General features: G+C 36.4%; 1 protein-coding gene across 2 annotated transcripts in view; it reads right to left on the bottom strand.

Moving 5' to 3' along the window:
* The window catches only part of KDM1A (lysine demethylase 1A), a 63,986-nt gene that overhangs the window by 30,409 nt on the left and 14,512 nt on the right, over nt 1-19,065 (bottom strand). The window contains exons 3-4 of one of the 2 annotated variants that reach the window (XM_008966574.4): nt 8,768-8,827; nt 2,723-2,856 (exon numbers count right to left, since the gene is read on the bottom strand). In XM_008966574.4, coding sequence (XP_008964822.4) covers nt 2,723-2,856; nt 8,768-8,827 — 194 coding nt within the window. The remainder of the gene's footprint in view (nt 1-2,722; nt 2,857-8,767; nt 8,828-19,065) is intronic. The other variant, XM_003813972.6, reaches the window with a different exon arrangement.

Here is a 19,065-nt window from a genome sequence, read left to right on the forward strand (position 1 = left end):
ACCATATCAAATAAGTAAATTACTGAAGAAGCTGGGGTTATTTAGCCTAAAAGAGAAAACCACCTAGTAACTTGCCAAATCCATAGAGCTAGCAGGGAGCAACTAGCATTCAAACCTGGGTTATATGACTCCAGAGATACTAAGTGGATAAAATCCACAAAAATCTAATGATCAACTAGATATGTCAAGGCTGGGGAGAAAGGTGTCAAGGACAACGTCTCCATTTTGGTACAACTAAGCGAGTTGGTACGCCAGACACTGAATGGAATCACTGAAAGAAGAAATAAGATAATGAGTTTAGCTCCAAGATAACAAGAAGAAATATAAAATAGATGGATATAGGGTCTGGAGCTCAGAAGAGAGAGAAGGTCTGGAGTCATCTGCTTATGGGTAATAACTGAAGTCAAATGCATTGAAAAGGGTTCCTAGAGGAAAAAATAGGGCGAGAGGAGAAGGAACTCCAAATAGTCCACATAATGGCCAATTGTTAAGGATCATCTTACAAAGCAATCAGAGAAGACACCCAGGGAGGCAGGAGAAAAACCAGATACTGAGTTATCAAATCCAAGGAAGTACTGTGTTTCAGAAGAAAGGAGCAGTCAATTATTTCAAATACTGCTGAAAAAACAGATGAGACATAAAAAAACATTATGGCACAATCAATGGGCTCTAAAATGAATTCTCTTCAAAGTGAGTATATACTTGCAAAATGCATGACAAACTAAACACTACTATATTTAAGTCTTAGCTAAAAATTAATAAAGACTGCTCTATAAGACAACTTTCAACCAAGAAGAAATTAATTTGGCTATATGTAAATAAACCAAATTACTAAGGGATTATGACCAAATCCACACAGATACTCTACTCTGTGGCCACTGTAAGGTAAATGGATTTCCTCAAGTACACACTGGGCCCAAGTTCCTCACTCCCAACACAAGTCTTCCTCCTCCTCCTCCTACAAAATAACACTTAGGTCACAGTCTAGTTCAATAATCCTAAAGTTGCAGTTTTACAGTATTATAGTTTAAGACTAGAGAACTGATAAAATTCTTGCAGTAGAGGTTGATTTACATTCTGTTTCACAGCCAGAGACCACAAATCTAACATCGGGAAACCCTTCCCCAAATCTGGATTTTTGGTGAATCAGAGAAGACAGAGATCCCTGTAAATCCATCGCTCAAATCTAAGTAAAAAGTGAAAACTCTCTTCAGATAAAACAAACAAACAAACAAACAAACAAAAAAATGACAATTTTGTCTTAAAAAAAATCCACTTAGAGCAAATGTTGATATGCTATACACAGAAACTGATTCAATTATAAGACAAATCAGCCTTAGACTACACACTAAGAATTTTCTGTTCACTTTTTTAAAAACTCACCATCTTTTCTTCACTGTTCTTTTCTGTTTTACAAAAACCCAGGATAACCTATCAATTGCTTTAACAATCGAAATTAAGCAGTGGTTTTGCAATCTAATAGCCAAAACAAAGAAGCTGGTGGTGGCTAAAAAGCAGACATATCAATGACATCTCTGAGCTATATTCATATTCAAGTTAGCTGAATCACAAGGTTAATTTCTTCTGCGTTGTACCACCCTAGAGTAACATGAGTATGTTCTGAATACCACCTTTCCCTCATCTACTTACTCTATGGCTAAATAAGAATTCCTGATGAATAAAAGATATGAAAGAAAAATTTACAGAAGAAATACAAATGACTAATGTGAAAAGCAGTCAGTAATCCAAGAAATGAAAAAGAACTGAGATGGTTTTGGCCAATTATAGGAGCATAGATTATCATTGTTTTAATATGTCCAAAACGTTTAAAAGTGTTCATAACCCTTTGACAACGTAGTTTTCCTTCTAGAATTCTATCATAAGGAAATAATAGGTAGAGTGAAGAATGCATATGACTGTCCAGAGTTAATTATAATAAAGCAAAATCGGCAACAAATGTCCAGCAGTCAAATTATAACCCAATTGTCAGACAAAATATTATGCAGACACTGAAGTTAAATCATTCAGCCAGAGGAAGAGGCTGAACAAGATGAGCAGAACAGGGTAAAGATTTCTCTTGAAAGGGAAGGACAAAGTGATTATTATTATTATTTTTTAATGCTTAAATAAAGGTTTTTTTTTTTTTTTTTTTTTTGAAATGGACTCTACTCTGTTGCCCAGGCTGGATGGAGTGTGGTGGCACGATCTCGGCTCACTGCAATCTCCACCTCCTAGGTTCAAGCGATTCTCCTGCTTCAGCCTCTTGAGTAGCTGGGACTACATGTGCCTGCCACCATGCCCAGATAATTTTTGTATTTTTAGTAGAGAAAGGGTTTTGCCATGTTGGCCAGGGTGGTCTCGAACCCTTAACCTCAGGTGATCCGCCTGCCTTGGCCTCCCTAAGTGCTGGGATTACAGGTGTGAGCCACCACGCCCAGCCTAAATAAATATTCTTAATGTGTATTTACGAGGTTGTGAAGTATAAAAGGGATCCAAAAGAATGTATCCAAGAAGGATCTCAATTTTATGAAAACAAAAATTATATATACATTTTTTAAATACCCAAATGAAAAATAACTATTAACAAAGTTTATCTCTGGGTAATAATAGTATTATAGATAATTTTAGAATTCTTTCTTCTCTTTTTATTTTTCCCATATTCTCTATCAAAGCCATATATACTTTTTATAATCCAGGTGAAAAAGCTGAAATGGAAACTTACTGTGCGGTTTCTAATGAAAAGAAAAACCTTCTGGGTCTGTTGTGGTCCACTGATAATATCTGGAAAACAGGCTGCTTCTTGAGAAGTCATCCGGTCATGAGGAAGTCGGCTCTGGAAAGCTGCGCCCTCCACACCTAACGAAGAAAGCAAAGGACATCTAGGAAAAGTGCAAGTGAATACAAAACGGGTAGTGATGACGCTTAAATTCCTTTGCCTCACTCACAGACTGATCTTTTTAAAAAATTTTCAATTGTCTCAAAAGCTGAAACTTCCTTAGATATTAGCCACTTGTTTGAGCTTAACATTCCAAAGTTTATACTTTACTGAGTGAAACAACTACCTTATAAGACAAAGCATTTAAAATAGTTTCTTTGTCCATAAAATAACTTTATCATATTAGATGATCTAATTAAAATTAGCACTACTGACAGGTGTACAATAAAATTTAAAACTAAAGAACCAGAATAAAGGAAAATGCACTAACAGGAAAGCAAAAGAAGCTGTGGAGCGAAAAACACAATCACATGCCTTCTTTTAGGATTACAGCATGAAACAGAAAGATGACTTTAATAATCAACAGCAGAAAATCACAATCCCATCAACAGTATCATCCATTAGTAATCATAATTCAACGCTGGCAAGCAGTGAGAGAAATTAAGCAGACAACAATAAGACAGAAGAATGCAAGGAATTTACATTTTCTGGCAGAAACATTAGAAATGCTTTACTATATACTACAAATATTACTATGTATAATCTATAACACATATACATATAGTGTATACATACACTATACACTGCAAGTAAAATATGTTCTTTTCTTTTTTTTTTTTTTGAGACGAAGTTTCGCTCTTATTGCCCAGGCTGGAGTGTAGTGGTGCGATCTCGGCTCACTGCAACCTCTACCTCCTGGGTTCAAGCGATTCTCCTGCCTCAGCCTCCCGAGTAGCTGGGATTACAGGCACCCGCTCCCATGCCTGGCTAATTTTTTGTATTTTTAGTAGAGACGGGGTTTCACCATGTTGGCCAGGCTTGTCTCGAACTCCTGACCTCAGGTGATCCACCTGCCTCAACCTCCCAAAAAATATGTTATTTTCAAACTCTTCAATTAATTGGGTATTGTCTTGATAGTTTTATAAATTGGTGGATAAGTACACCTTTATAAGGTGATCTTAAAAACACAAGCACAATAAATGCAAATGTATTTCTAATATCATCTTATAGATGTACTTATCCATCAGCTTATAAAAACTATCAAGATTCGATTTAAAGAGTTTCAAAATTCCATACCATTTAAGTAATTACATATAAGTAACAAAATAGGCACCAGATATCCATATATAATTTTTTTTTTTTTTTTGAGAGGGAGTCTCACTCTGTCGCCCAGGCTGGAGTGCAGTAGCGCGATCTCGGCTCACTGCAACCTCTGCCTTCTGGGTTCAGGCGATTCTCCTGCCTCAGCCTCCCAAGTAGCTAGGACTACAGGCATGCACCACCATGCCTGGCTAATGTTTTTTGTATTCTTTGTAGAGACAAGGTTTCCCCATGTTGGCTAGGCTAGTCTGGAACTCCTGGCCTCAAGTGATCCACCCACCTCAGCCTCCCAAAGTGCTGGGATTACAGGAGTGAGCCACCATGCTCAGCCCATATATAATCATTTTAAAGCACATAAAACAAGAAGTTGGAAGCACTGATAATGGAAGCAAAACTAATGCTAAGGTATTAGTAAGATTAGGAGAATTAAAAAAACAAGGCAGGTAAAGATGTTAACTTAGAAAATTATAGCTAAGCTATTAAGGAGTCTGTTTCCACAAAGACATTCAAATGGCAAACACTACCTAGAAAAAAATCATGTTTAACAAGTGGTCAAGCAAAAACGCCTAATGCTAATCATGGGCCACACATTAAGAAATACTATTCTTAGAGACAAGGAGAAAAAGCTATCCATCTACTGTAGATAATGAGGGCATAAACATTGTGTCTCACGTTACTAAATCAAATCAACAATCCTTACATTTAACTAATCCATACCTAAAATTAAAGACTGTCAGGACAATTTATTCCTTGGGCAAAAAAAATAAAAATAAAAAAATAGTAAAAGCCATATTGTAGGTGGAGCATGAAATTACAGCAAGAAAAGAAGAAATGCTTACTATTGTGGATACAGTTTATTTCAGTAATGTGAAATTTTCTAAACTATATGGCTTTGATGTCCCCAGCTCCCATTCCCAAATCAAAATAAATAAAAACTGAAAACAAAACAAAACCACCAAGACTAAAAATAACTCACATTATAAAGAACTTATCTACACATTAATCCTGAGTATTTGAACCAAGTATCTCTAAATAGGTCAATTCTTGGTATAATTCATAAGTATATACTATTAACATGAAAATCAATGATCTCTATTAAATTCCACTTCTCCCTGCCAAAAATGGTAGTTTTCTTCCTTAGCTATATTATCTTCTATACATTTAATAAGTAGTCACTGAACATCCTACTGCAAAATACTATTTTTCAATGACAGAAAAATCATGTAGGATAAAATACCAAATTTTATAGTACATTTGGCTTCTCACTACAGATGTTCTTTTTTTTTTGGCAGGGGGAAGGACAGGGTCTCCCTCTGTTGTCCAGGCTCCTGAAGTGCAGGGGCACAATCTCACACTGCAACCTTCACCTCCTGAGCTCAAGTAGCTGGGCTGCCTCAGCCTCCCAAGTAGCTGGGCTGCCTCAGCCTCCCAAGTAGCTGGGACTACAGGTACAAGCCACTATGTCTAATTTTTTTATATTTTGTAGAGATGGGGTTTCACCATGTTGCCCAGGCTGGTCTCAAACTCTTGAGCTCAAGCAATACACCATCTCGGCCTCCCAAAGTGCTAGGATTACAGGAATGAGCCAATGCACCTGGCCTCAGATGTTCTTATCAAAAATCACTCTAATGTAGTTGGCTAATTTGGGGAATTTTTGAGAATATGTAATGATTAAGAAATGTTACTTATATGTCATCCAGCAGTTTCAAAGTATTTTTAAATCAAACATCAGAAGTTTAAACAAAGGCATTTAAAGAAACTAAATGTGGTGACATTAATGTATGCTTGGAATAATATTCTTCTCCATCTCTATCTTCTAAACAGCATCTAAGAAAACTAGCTATTCTCAATACTCTGATATCATTTTTAAAAATGAAAAATGGTCTCTAAAAACTCTCAATAATTATTTCCTTCCCTTTGGTGTTTAGGGATACTTATTTTAAGGAATGAAGACCATTATCAAAACCAGGGTGAAAAGCCTGCAAGATAAAAAGCTAACCTTTTCTTAAAGAAAAAAAAAAAATGTATGTTAATTTGTAACCTAAACTGTTGAGAAGCTAAATCAAAACATCCTTCTTATAGGATAGTAACAAAATGAAGTAATAGACACCATTTTGGATAATCTAACTCATGAGTACCTATCTCTTTCAGAGGAAAAATCTTTTAGAATACAAATGATTTTAATAACATCCTAAAAGTACCAACAGTACACATTAATTCAGAAGTAATTTACACTTGGCTCTGATAGTTTTGTACTCTGGTGTTTGCGTTTTCCATTAAGTAATGGAATCTGGTATTCTGAAAATTTAGAATGTTTCCAAAACGTTGTCTTTGAAACATTCAAAAATTATTAAAAAGCTCCAAGTTGCCTAAATACCAGTCTTACTTTCTGTTCAGTTCCTTCCTGCTCACCACCTTTATACAGGAAATTCCAGCATCACCTTTCAGAATGCAGTCACTCTAAAGCAGAACTGCCCTTGCTAATGGTCTGACTGGCTTATACTTTTTCTGAATACATAGTAAATGTAGTTAAATATTTGAAGGAATAATTTAGACCTTTTGAAGTAGGTTAATTAGAAGTAGAAAAAGCGGGAGAGGCAGGTGAGATGACAGGTCCTCTATTCCATTAAATCACTTCCTCTTGATTCGTGTAAGATACAGGTAGCATCTTGACTGCAGTAAGGTAATAGAGATATAAAAATTAACAAAGAAAAGAAGGCCTCCATGAGAGTTGCTTGCCTTTAATTTTTTATATCAAGTAGATAACTATAACTAGATTTCTAGCGTGAAAACAAAAGCCTGAGGTGATCTACATATTAAAGACTTTACTTAAAATGAGAAAACTAGAGATGTATCATATCAAGTCCTAGAATGTTTTAAAATAAAAGGAATAAGGAATAGGGGGAGGAGAGAAAACAAAAAGAGAATTGTACAACCTCCTATACTTCAGATTTTTTAATTTCTAGGGTAAACACTATTTTAAAGGATTCTAAGGGTGTAAGGAATAGTCTTTGCACTAAGAAGCAAGATCCCTGGGTTCTCCTTCTCCAGAACTGCTGGTGTATTGCTGGTCAATCTATTTAACTTCTTTGGGTTTCAGATCCTAATCCATAAAATAAGGGAGATAAAATACTGTTTGAAGGCAGGAAGTTAGACAAGATGACCTCAAGTTCTCTTCTAGCTCTAAGATTTAGGATGTGTACACCAACTTGAGGTGGGTTTTAAGAAGTCAAGATATGATCCTGGCACCAAGATACCCATGAGGGTCATCTGGCTTCATTAAGAGAAGAATGTTGATCTCTTACAAGCACATTTCTAACCCTGATTGATCATTTCACAAATGCATGCTTCTGAACGTGACAAAGATCGGAAGAGAGATCTTGAAGGGTTTACAACAGTCACCATCATTCCTGGAAACACTTAAAATTCATGTTCTACTAACAGTAATCAGCAGCACACTGTTTTATATGAAAGTCTGCTTTCACTTTCAGCAATATATGATATTGTTTACTTATGCAAAAGAGCAAATAGTCACACACAAAAAAACAGAAACAAAAAACAAGAAAACTCAACTTCTTTCTTCAAGATTAAAACTCTAAAGGCCATCCCTGATCTTCAACAGTTCCATGGAAAATCTAATTGTGCGTCATTTGATGAAAAGCATTCTTCAAGGTTTATATGCCACAGATCTAGACTCTGAACAGGGTTTAATTCTGCTAAGATAACCATGTACTGATTATCAACCTGCAATCCTTGGGACAGCATTTTTAAAAGTCTGCTCCTAACATTCTGGATCCCCTTATTACTAATTGCTGTATCAACAATGAACTACCTTTAATTCAAGAGAGTGAAATAGAAACAGTCCCAGGACCTGTTATACGCAAACTGCAAGACAAATAATTTTAAAGTAGACTTAAGACAGTTGAAAAGTGACAACCTCCGAAAGTGAAGTAGTGCCTGTTCCAATTCTATCAAAACGTATCTATGAACCAGCTTTGAGTAAATGGAACAAAAACATCCTTCAAGAGACAAAGGATGAAATCCAGATACGTTATTTTGGATTGCTGGGATAAATTTTAACTGTTCCAGATGGTGGCCCCTATAAATTCTTTACTTTTTCCTAGAAGTAAAAATCTCATACTGTTTGGTCTGAACAGAAAAAAGTATTTCAGACTTTTCAAAAGACATTTTTCACATGAGAAACAAAATGTTTAAACTGAAGAATGATTAACTACGTAATGTTAACTGAAAAAAGGTACCCAATACCCTGTAACAACCATTTTTAAAAAGATGTCACTTGCCCACATAGTTCCTCTGACTAGTCCTAGAATGCCTCTCAGTCCTGTTTGTTTTTGTTTTTAGACTTTTGAGCCTGTGACTTTTCCTCTCTGTGTATACTGCTGTATTTCTCTTTAAGGGTCCCATGATTCCTAAGTCTATGTTCTATATCATGTTTACTATTAATAGAAAGGCTGCTGGGGAGAAAAGTACCCGCCATCTCCTCGAAAACACAAAGAGTGGAGGGCTGAGATCGGCCTGAGGACTTCAAAAGGTTTTGCTTGCCTTTGTTCTCGCTACACTCTCTCCTACTATACTGTTATGCCCTGTGGGTTAAATTTCACCTGCGCTTCTGGCTAAAATGTGGATACCACAGCCAAAAACACTTGCAAGCATCAATTCCTACTTGGCGGCTCTTGCTACTAAGTGGCAAGCATCTAATGCCACCCTCACCTGATGCTTGGCCGTCTCCATACCCTCCAGAACTGTCGTCTTGAAGTCCTCCTGCTTGCCCTGTGGAAGGAAAGAGGAGAACTCAGGGACCTTACTCCATAAATTAGGATAATATCTGGACATAGAGGCCTAATAGTTGGCGACTCATGAATTCACCACCAACTAGTAAACCCATATTCAGAGAGCTCCTTCTTCTGGAATCAAGGCCCAGGGAATTACATCATAGTCTTCCAAATTCTGGTCAGGAAGTTTCAACTTTACATGCTGATTCTTGTTGAAAGGCAGTGGAACAAAGTACATAGTATTTCTAATCACTAAATCCTTGCTGTCAGTCTTATTTAATATTAATAGTATGGATGGGGGAAAATGGATTCCGAGTGTCTTTTACTAACGGCTGCTAGACTGAAAATGGAGGTGACATAGACTCTAGAATCTGGCATTGCAATTCAGCATCAACTTAATATCCGTTTAACTTTCTAATTTTAATGAAAAATTATCTCCTTCTCTTCAAAGCAAGGAGTATAATTAAAAGACTCAGTCTCCAAAGAAGTTTCATTTACTATACACAGTAGACACTAGTACAGTTAAATATGCCAGTGCTTCCTAAATAAAACTAAAGAACACACAATAAGACACTGTGTGTGTGTGTGCCAAGTACTGTAGATAAACACACACTTGTGGTAACACAGAGAAAGGCAGGCAAGATCTTGAATCTTCTACTTCATGCTACATAATAAGCTTTGTTAAGAAATTTTCCTCACTGATTAATATGTAGAAGTAACTTCAAGAAAAGAATCAAAGCTTGAAAATTCAATCTGATAAAGAATAGATTGTCTTCTGAACTCTTCCAAAATCTATCATCAAGACAGATGCTATGATGCTCTTAAGCTTCTAGTCACCTGGTACACTCTAGGAAAATGAGTGTGATCTTTGGAAGATATAAAATACCACCTCCCAATGATCTAAATAAACTCAGACAAGCTTCATTAAAGTTTATTTAAAAATACATACCCCAATAAGAAAGCAGATTGATTATTCCACCATTTGAGTTAGAAGGGAACAACAAAGAGAATAAAAAGATACTTAGATATAAGAAATTATTTCTGACAATGATATTAGAATGTGTTGCTAGAAGATACATGCTCTGTTATGAAGGTAGAATAGAATCTCATTCTAAACTTATTTTACTAAGCTCTCGTCTGAAGGGTCCTTTAGGTTCAAGAAGGTTATGCTTCTCAGACAAGGCCCAAGGTATACCTATTTACAGCCCTTGGAAAAAGGCATACAATCACGAAGAGACGATCAGGTTACTAAATCCAATCTGCAAACTTATCTCGAAAATATAGGTCCTACATTTTAAACTCTACTATAAACTTAAAATCAGATATATTCATTCTTAGTAAATTCTGGCTTTATTCATAAAAAATATTTTGTAGAGCCGGGTGCAGTGGCTCAGGCCTGTAATCCCAGCACTTTGGGAGGCTGAGGCAGGCAGATCACTTGAGGTCAGAAGTTCAAGACCAGCCTAGCCAACATGGTGAAACCTTATTTCTACTAAAAACACAAAAGTTAGCCAGGTGTGGTGGTGCTCGCCTGTAATCCCAGATACTTGGGAGGCTGAGGCAGGAGAATCACTTGAACCTGGGGGGCAGAGGCTGCAGTGAGTCAAGATCACACCATCGCACTCCAGCCTGGGCAACAGAGCGAGACTCCATCTCAAAATAATAATAATAATAATAATAATAATAATAATATATTTCATAGATTTTAAAAAAATGTTGCCATTGTTTCGTTTGGTTCCAAATAAAACCAAGCTGGATCAGAAAACTGAATTTTATTTGGGGAAGAAAGGGAGCAGGGAGGGACTCAGAACAATGAAACAAACAGTTTCCAAGAATCACACTTAAGATTAGGAATAATACAGCTGTTATCTTTCAAATTATGTTTCTGACTTGGCAAAAATAAAAGTAACAGTCTCTTGTCATGAAGGTATCTCACCACTAAAAACTTAGATAAAAACAGCAAAAAACCGACAAAACAAAAAACACACACTTTGAAGCTAGCCTAAGCCTGAATTACTTTATCTTTCCTATTCCTCTCATTTCCCTTCTTTTCCAACTATAATACATGTCATACAATAAACTCACTAATTTAAGCTACAGGTAGCTCTTGACTGATTTTTGTGTGCGAATCAATGGTGCTTTGATTCACAAAAAAAGATGGATTTCTTACCCCTGACTTGCGTACTCAATAGGTTAACAAGGACAAAAGGGCAACGAGGCAGTCTTTTTTGTCTTCTGGTTTTGAAGAAAGGAATTAAAAAACCTCTTAAAAAGATTTTTTTTTTAATTTAAAAAAATGCGGGAAAATACAGAAAATATTCAATACCCTGCAAAGATTTTTAAAAGGGATCCCATAACAACAAAATGTCAAAAAAGAAATGAAACTCCAGGCTGGGCACGGTGGCTCACGCCTGTAATCCCAGCACTTTGGGAGGCTGAGGCGGGCGGATCACGAGGTCAGGAGTTCAAGACCAGCCTGACCAACATGGTGAAACGCTGTCTCTACTAAAAATACAAAAATTAGCCAGGCGCTATGGCATGCACCTGTAATCCCAGCTACTCAGGAGGCTGAGGCAGGAGAATCGCTTGAACTCGGGAGGTGGAGGTTGCAGTGAGCCGAGATTGCACCACTGCACTCCAGCCTGGGCAACACAGCAAGACTCGGTCTCCAAAAAAAAAAAAAAAAAAAAAAAAAAGCAAGAAAAGAAACTCCAAAGTATTATTTAAGCACAGGAGTAGAAAGAAACCAAGCAGAAGGTACCACATAACATAAGAAATGATGGAAAACAAAATTTAAAAGTGCTTAAAATTAAATTAAGAAACAAGTTATTTATCTCTTGATAATGGTTTAACTTGCTTGGAAATAAAGAATGAAGTTATTATTTTCACTCCAATCATACTTGAGAGTATTTTGAAGATGCCTACTTCTCCAAAGACAACTGAAAGATCATCTTTACTAGCAGTATATTATAGACCAATTCTTGAACATTTTCTTAAAAACAGCACATACACAACACTGCTTGCAGCTAACTTTTCATCCAAGTAGTCTCTGATTATGATATATATAAAATCCCTTATTCATCTGCTCTTTGGGTCTTTCCAGCCTAGGACTCTGTTTCTGATAGTGGCTCAGGACACATTAACAGCAGGCAAGTAGCGCTGTTAGCTTTCCATGACTGCAAATTCAAAACAGAAAATGAAAATATTCAAAAGCAACTTTGTAATATCACCTTGATTTTGGCACCACTACACAAGAAACTCCCTTTTGTTTTTATTCCAAACCACCAAACCTACAAAATAGTCCTCAAGCTTGAAGCAGAGACTCTTTTTAATTTTTTAATTATTTTTAGAGACAAGGTCTTGCTCTGTCGCCCAGGGTGGAGTACAGTGGTGCAATCACAGTTCACTGTAACCTTGAACTCCTGAGCTCAAGGGATCCTCTTGCCTCAGCCTCCTGAGTAGCTAGGACTACAGGCATGTACCACCATACCTGGCTAATTTTTTTTTTTTTTTTGTAGAGACAGGTTCTCGATATGTTGCCCAGGCTGTTTTTGAACTCCTAGCCTCCCACTTCAGCCTCTCAAAGCAACAGGATTATGAGCGTGAGCCACCACAATCGGCCTAAAGTAGAGACTCTTCATACAGCTTATTTGTACACAGCTACTCCAAATTGAAAATGAAGATCTTTTTTGATTTATCTTACATAACAGCCTTTCAGTTGTCTTCTAGACCTTCAGATCTAAGAGTCCTTCTTGAAGCGTGAAGTGTTGTAGTTATAATCACATTACTGAATGTTTTCTCATCTGAATTCAAATACTCAAGAGATCACTCTTCCAACATCTTAAAAGGAAGTCTATGTTGACTTTCAAATGCTTTTATCTGGCAAACAAACAAGGAGGTGAAAATCACTGGTTGGCTGTTTCCAGAAACACAGATTCACATTTTGACTAGTTTCTTGGAATCACATTCAAATTACAAACATTTTAAGAAACTTCTAAATCTAGGAAGCAACGATTTTCCAATAGAAGATAAATTTACCAAAATGGCCAAATTTATGGAATAAAAGTGAAGGCCAACCTACTGATTTCAATTGAATTTAATAAATTAGCAGGTGAAAGAAACATTTCAAAAGTTAAAGCCAACTTGGAATATATGTCTCTACCGTATTAACGCACTAATTGAGTTTCTTATTTAATAATCAATGTTTACTATATCTGCCCCAAAACTGCAAAGCACAAATACAAAAGTAGAACAGGTAGACTCTCTGTTTTCAAAAAGCTTATAATCTAGTTGAGAAAAGATGAAAAATACCTACAAGGAAACTTTTGTTGTTAAGAAACGAGAAGCTGACACAGTCTTGGAGAATCAGGGAAGCTTTCAGAACAATTCCCGAGAGATCTGGATAGACTGCGAGGCAGTGAAACCACCACTATGGTCCAGATCATTTACAAAGATAAAGAGAAAAGCACAGACATGGTATGTGCAGAGGACTGCACGGTACCTACTTTCAGAAGGAGATGGTCTGAAAAAGCAGTGGGAGATCAAGTGGATTGGTAAAATGATCCCTTTCCAGTACCCAAACCTGAACGTGATTTTAGTAGTAATGAAGGAAAAGTGTGTGATCTTTGGCACAAAGACAACAAAACAAATGCTATTTTAGTTAAACTAATCTGGCCACTTTGTACGAGATGAATTAGAGGGAAAACCTAGATAAAGGAGATCCAATTCAAAGGCTATTGAAATAATTTACATACAAGTTGAAATTCACTAGAAAAAGGTGACAGTAAAAATGGGTAAGGCCTAACAAATGAAAAAGACTGCACAGTAAGATGCATGACTTTACAACAGACTTGGTAAAAGGGATAAAGAACTTTCAGGATGACTCTAGGGTTTTAAGTTCAGAAGACTAGTAATGCTACAAACAAAATGGGAAATTTGGGAGACTGGCTAATACAATTAAATGGAAATGTTCTAAAGATGGTTGGAAATTAAACAATAGAACTCAGAAGTAAGAATGGGGCTAAAAGACTTCAAAATACCATGGAAGTAATAATAGGCTCAGATAATTTGAAGCAGTCATAAATGCATGATTAATCTCATGAACATAAGGAAAGTCACAGTTTCAAAAAGGAATTGACAGTGGCTCACACCTGTAATCCCAGCACTTTGGGAGAGACCAAATCAGGAGGATCACTTACAACAAGGAGTTCAAGACCAGCCTGAGCAACAGTCAAAATGAAATTATGAGTTCCAACTAGAATAGCAATCCCTGGGTTACAGTATCATGTAAAATACTGAACTAAAACAGCCTTCTTAAGGTTTAGAAAAAAAGAAAAATTGTTTTGCTTGAAGTAGGAGCTTGCCTGGAACTTCCACTGAACTGCTGAAAGAACAATAACACCACAGATATGTGCTTGAAGACTTCCACTGGGTAGTAGCAAGGATCCTATCAAAAGAAAGTAAAAGGCCCTACAAGCTAGGGAGAAATGCAAAGCTTTAGAAGCCAATGGAAAGAATTTACTTTTTCACATATTATTTCCCTCCACATTCCATAGTAGAAATTTTCCTGATCCTTACTTATTTTGCTGTAGTCTTGGTTTGTGTTCACTTTTCAAAATGTTCCAGAGAAAGCTTACAATTCAGATGTTATGTTGTCCAACTACCAAGCTTAAGGTGTGTCTGGTTAATAACAAAGCTTACAAAACATTTCTTATAACTCAACAGCCAATGCAAGAATTTCAATTATATTATTCTCTTAAGGAAAGAAAAAAAAACTATGTTAGAAAGTCCCAAAGTCTGTCATTCTCATGATTTAACGTAAAAGATTATTATCAAGATTTAAGTTTTACACACACACACACACCCACCCCCACTAACAGTTCCAGATGCTTAAAAAGTTATCTATTTCATAATCGACTCATTACTGAAAATGGCCCACCACAAACACTTTCCCAAAGTAACATAGTATGTGTGTCTGTCTGGTCTAAAGCTGCCCTGATTTTTTTTCTAAATAAAACACCAATCCACCCTATTCTTCGTTCAATCAACTCTGCTTAATAAATACAAGATGTTTATACATAAAGGTGGGTTTCACATTTTCTCATTTGATTCTCATAACAAGTCTCATTTTGTAGACGAGAAAATCCTTACAAAGTATCTTGTTCTTCTATTACAACATGATCAGACCCAATAAATAATGGCAACAAAAAGAATTCAAATAAATTATAAAAATAAAGGTGATCAGCTAAACAAATTACTATTTTGCCTTAATAAAAAGTACAACAAATCAATGAAATGACATCATTAAGAAAAGCAGGTCAATCTCTCAAAGACCAAACATAAACTTGTAGCATCTGATTCAAGGGTTCTTATCGACCAAAAGCAGTAAATAGTTAAAAATCAAGGATCTAAAACTGCTTCATCCTTTCATGTTTAACACAAAATTTCCAAAACCCAATTTTAGGGAGAAACATTATTTAAAAACAGCTTCTGAGAGAGCTATTGTACAACATGGTGACTACTGTTAATCACAATACATTGTATTCTTGAAAAATACCAAGAAAGCGGGTAAGTGTTCTCACCACAAAAATGATAACCATGTGAGGTAATGCATGTTTATCAGCTAAATTTGGTCATTCTGCAATGTATTTATACTTCAAAACATCACGCTGTACATGATAAATACAATCTTATTTATCAGTTAAAAAAATAAAAACTTCTGAGTTCTCACCATACTTTCTATACATTTCTATTGTAGTTTCTTCATTGTAGCTACTTACTAACATCTGTAACCCTAAATGAATTGCACTTTTTTTTTTTTTTTTTTTTTGAGACAGGGTCTCACTCTATCACCCAGGCTGGGGTGCAGTGGTACGATCCCAGCTCACTGCAACCTCTGCCTCTCCGGTTCAAGTGATTCTGGTACCTCAGCCTCCTGAGTAGCTGAGATTACAGACATGAGCCACCACTCCCGGCTAATTTGTGTGTGTGTGTGTGTGTATATATATATATTTTTTAGTGGAGATGGGGTTTCACCATGTTGGCTGGGCTGGTCTCAAACTCCTGGCCTCAAGTGATCCCCTTGCCTCGGCCTCCCTAAGTGCTGGGATTACAGGCATGCACCACACCAGGCCACTGGACTACAAATTCTTTGCAGGTGGATGTACTCTTTCTCTTTGAACCCTTAGAATCCAGCACTGTGACTGTGACAAAATAATTATCATCGTACAATAATACTGGTAGAATAAAGTCAATGAGGAACTACCACATTTGGGGGAATCTTATTTTTTTGTAGAAAATGCCTATTTTTTAAAAAATTTGCCCTCCATACTACCATTTCTCTACTCTTCACCCTTCCTACCTCTATGTGCCTCTAGAATTTTTATATTGATATCACACTTAAGAGTTTTTTGCTTTCCATTATGCATTTATGTCTACACTTGTGTCTCATACTAGGCTATAAATTATCTGAGAGTGGGGACTGTGTGTTGTATAGCGTATTTATCTTGATCCATTCATAATGCCTCAAAATATAAGAACGTAAGAATTCTGTTGAATTACCTTTTCAGCTTGTCACTTTTTTCCCTCAGCCCTCCAGTAAGGTATTTTGGAGCATAGATCCAAATCAGAACACTGAAATGTGTTCCAAAAAGGCTGGAGTGGTGAGGGGGCGGGGGGGGCGGGGGGCGGGCGGGGAGGGGCGTGGCAAGAAAACTAACCCTATGCCTATTTTCTGAATGTATGCATCATACTTCATAAAATGAGAATTCAAATGATTTCAGGCATTTATTTTACACTAGCATGTCAAAATGACAACACAGACAACCCTGTCAGGAATGAACTCCCTAGTCACTTCTGGTAAACCTACAAAACAGGGTCTCCTGCTGGGCCTAGGGATGTAATAGAATCCTATCATCTTCCCTGTGGTGGTAATCTGAGTCAATTCTCACTAAACCTGAAAGCTAGTCCTTCTCTCTGGTTCCATTTGCAGGCATGGAGAGAGAAATCAGAGAGAAAGCCTGGGATTAGCCACTTGAGAATAGTTACAGCATGATTAAAAAAAAACAAAGTGGTTCACCTGAACTCTGGCCATTACTATCCATGCTGCCAAACTCAGTGCTTGGCAACCACCAGACTGCACTCAGTATGACTGCCTCACCGGGAAGAGATCAGGGTATCTTATAAACAAAGAACTATACTAATATAAGGTGAAAATATTAGTACCACTTATTTTTTTTCTTTTAAAGTAAGACAATCTTCAACTCTTCTCTGATCAAATTCTATTATACCAAGTTCTATAGAATACTCTAGAAGATTCTGCCTTTTAATACTTTCTCTACTAAATAATTCATCAAATTTTTGGTCCTCAATCTTTTGTTATATGAAATTTTCGTTATAACAGCATTTGTGATCAAATTTCACTGAATCTTTAAATTCTTCTACCCATACATTGTGTATTTTCTGTAATTTAGTATTTTTACTAATTCAGGTTAACATCACCTTTTAGGTAAATTTAAAAAATATTTTCAACCTACAGTATGATTATTATGTGAACAAGCCCCCAAATTTATTAAAACCACACAAAATTTCTTATCTTACCATTCTCTCACATCAATGATTTTTGTTAATTTATCTAACAGCCTGACCGGGCATGGTGGCTCACACCTGTAATCCCAGCACTTTGGGAGGCTGAGGCAGGTGGATCACCTGAGGTCAGGAGTTCGAGATCAGCCTGGCCAATGCGGAGAAACCTCATCTCTACTAAAAATACAAAATTAGCTAGGAGTAGTGGTGCATGCCTGTAATCCCAGCTACTTGAGAGACTAAGGCAGAAGAATTGCTTGAACCCGGGAGGCAGAGGTTGTGGTGAGCCGAGATCATGCCATTGCACTCCAGACTAGGCACCAAGAGCAAAACTCCGTCTCAAAACAAACAAACAAACAAAAACAGCCTACATCTCTTTAAAACACACACCTACAAACTTTCAAAATTACCACATATAATAGAGAAGAGGGCTTCCTCTGGTACAAATAAGAATATAAGCAAGGAGATAAAGTGATTCTTCCCATGGTCATTCCATAAAATAAATCATAATACAGACTTGTTACCAATCACATCTAAAAAAACCTATTTGAAGAGTTAACCAAAGACTTAATGGAAGCCTCTGGGCTTCATTAGTCTTAAGGATTAGGACATCACGGAGCCTAGAAAAATGATACACACACTCACATGCATATACACACACACTTCTGATGTCTCTACTGAAAAATCCATTAACTTGAAAAAGGCTTCAGAAAGGCATCTTAATAACCCATTTCAAATGTCCTTTTACTTATTTTAGAATAAGTTTCCATGAAAGTCTCAGGCTATGTACAACTAAGCTACTTCTAACTCAGAATGTATCTTGAGTTCTCTAGTGAAAAGTTACCCAATACACAATTTAAATCCAGGAACTAACTAGTAAGATTTTTCTGGTAAAATTTAACTGCTGAAAGGCAGTGGAGGGGAAAAAAAATGGAGTCATGTTTCCATGTGAAAATAAAAAAGCCAAGTAAGTGTTGGAGAATCAGTTAATACAGGAATGCAAAACTCATTGAGGAAAATAATGTAAGGTACACAGGGTAACAATCTGAGCAAAGACAGGAAAGGCATTTCTCCAATAAACAGAAGGGTACTTTACCGGGGGACAATTATTCTAAATCGATGAAGTCCAACTGAAGGAGATTTGACTCTATTTCATAAACGCTCCACTATTATGTGACGCTGCTAGTAACCAAACACACTCAATTCCAAAGACAACCTGTCAAGTTTAGTTGGCATGACCTAAAAAAACTTTCATCTTCACAGAAAAGGTACTAGGAAACCAAATAAAACCATCATGTGTTAAAACAAATATATTCAAAAGTATAGTAAGTATAAAAATGCATGGAAATATTTGGAAAACAAAATGTAGTTTTTAAATATAAACAGTAATATTTGGTATGAAAAATCCATTATTTACCCATTTTGACTACCATAGGACTACAATATCACATTAACTTACGGTCAAAAATTGACAAATCTAAAAACAATATTTAGGTCAACAGAGAGAACTTCCTTCCAATTATATAAGTGCAATCAGACAAACAAAAACACCCAAACTTTTTCTTTCCATAAAAATTCAACTTTGATATTAAGAACATTTTTCCATTGACCAATAGCCTAAATTCTCTCTCCAATCTCAGCTTCTTTACTCCT

The sequence above is a fragment of the Pan paniscus genome, chromosome 1 (assembly GCF_029289425.2).
Source record: "Pan paniscus chromosome 1, NHGRI_mPanPan1-v2.0_pri, whole genome shotgun sequence".
NCBI classification, from domain to species: domain Eukaryota; kingdom Metazoa; phylum Chordata; class Mammalia; order Primates; family Hominidae; genus Pan; species Pan paniscus.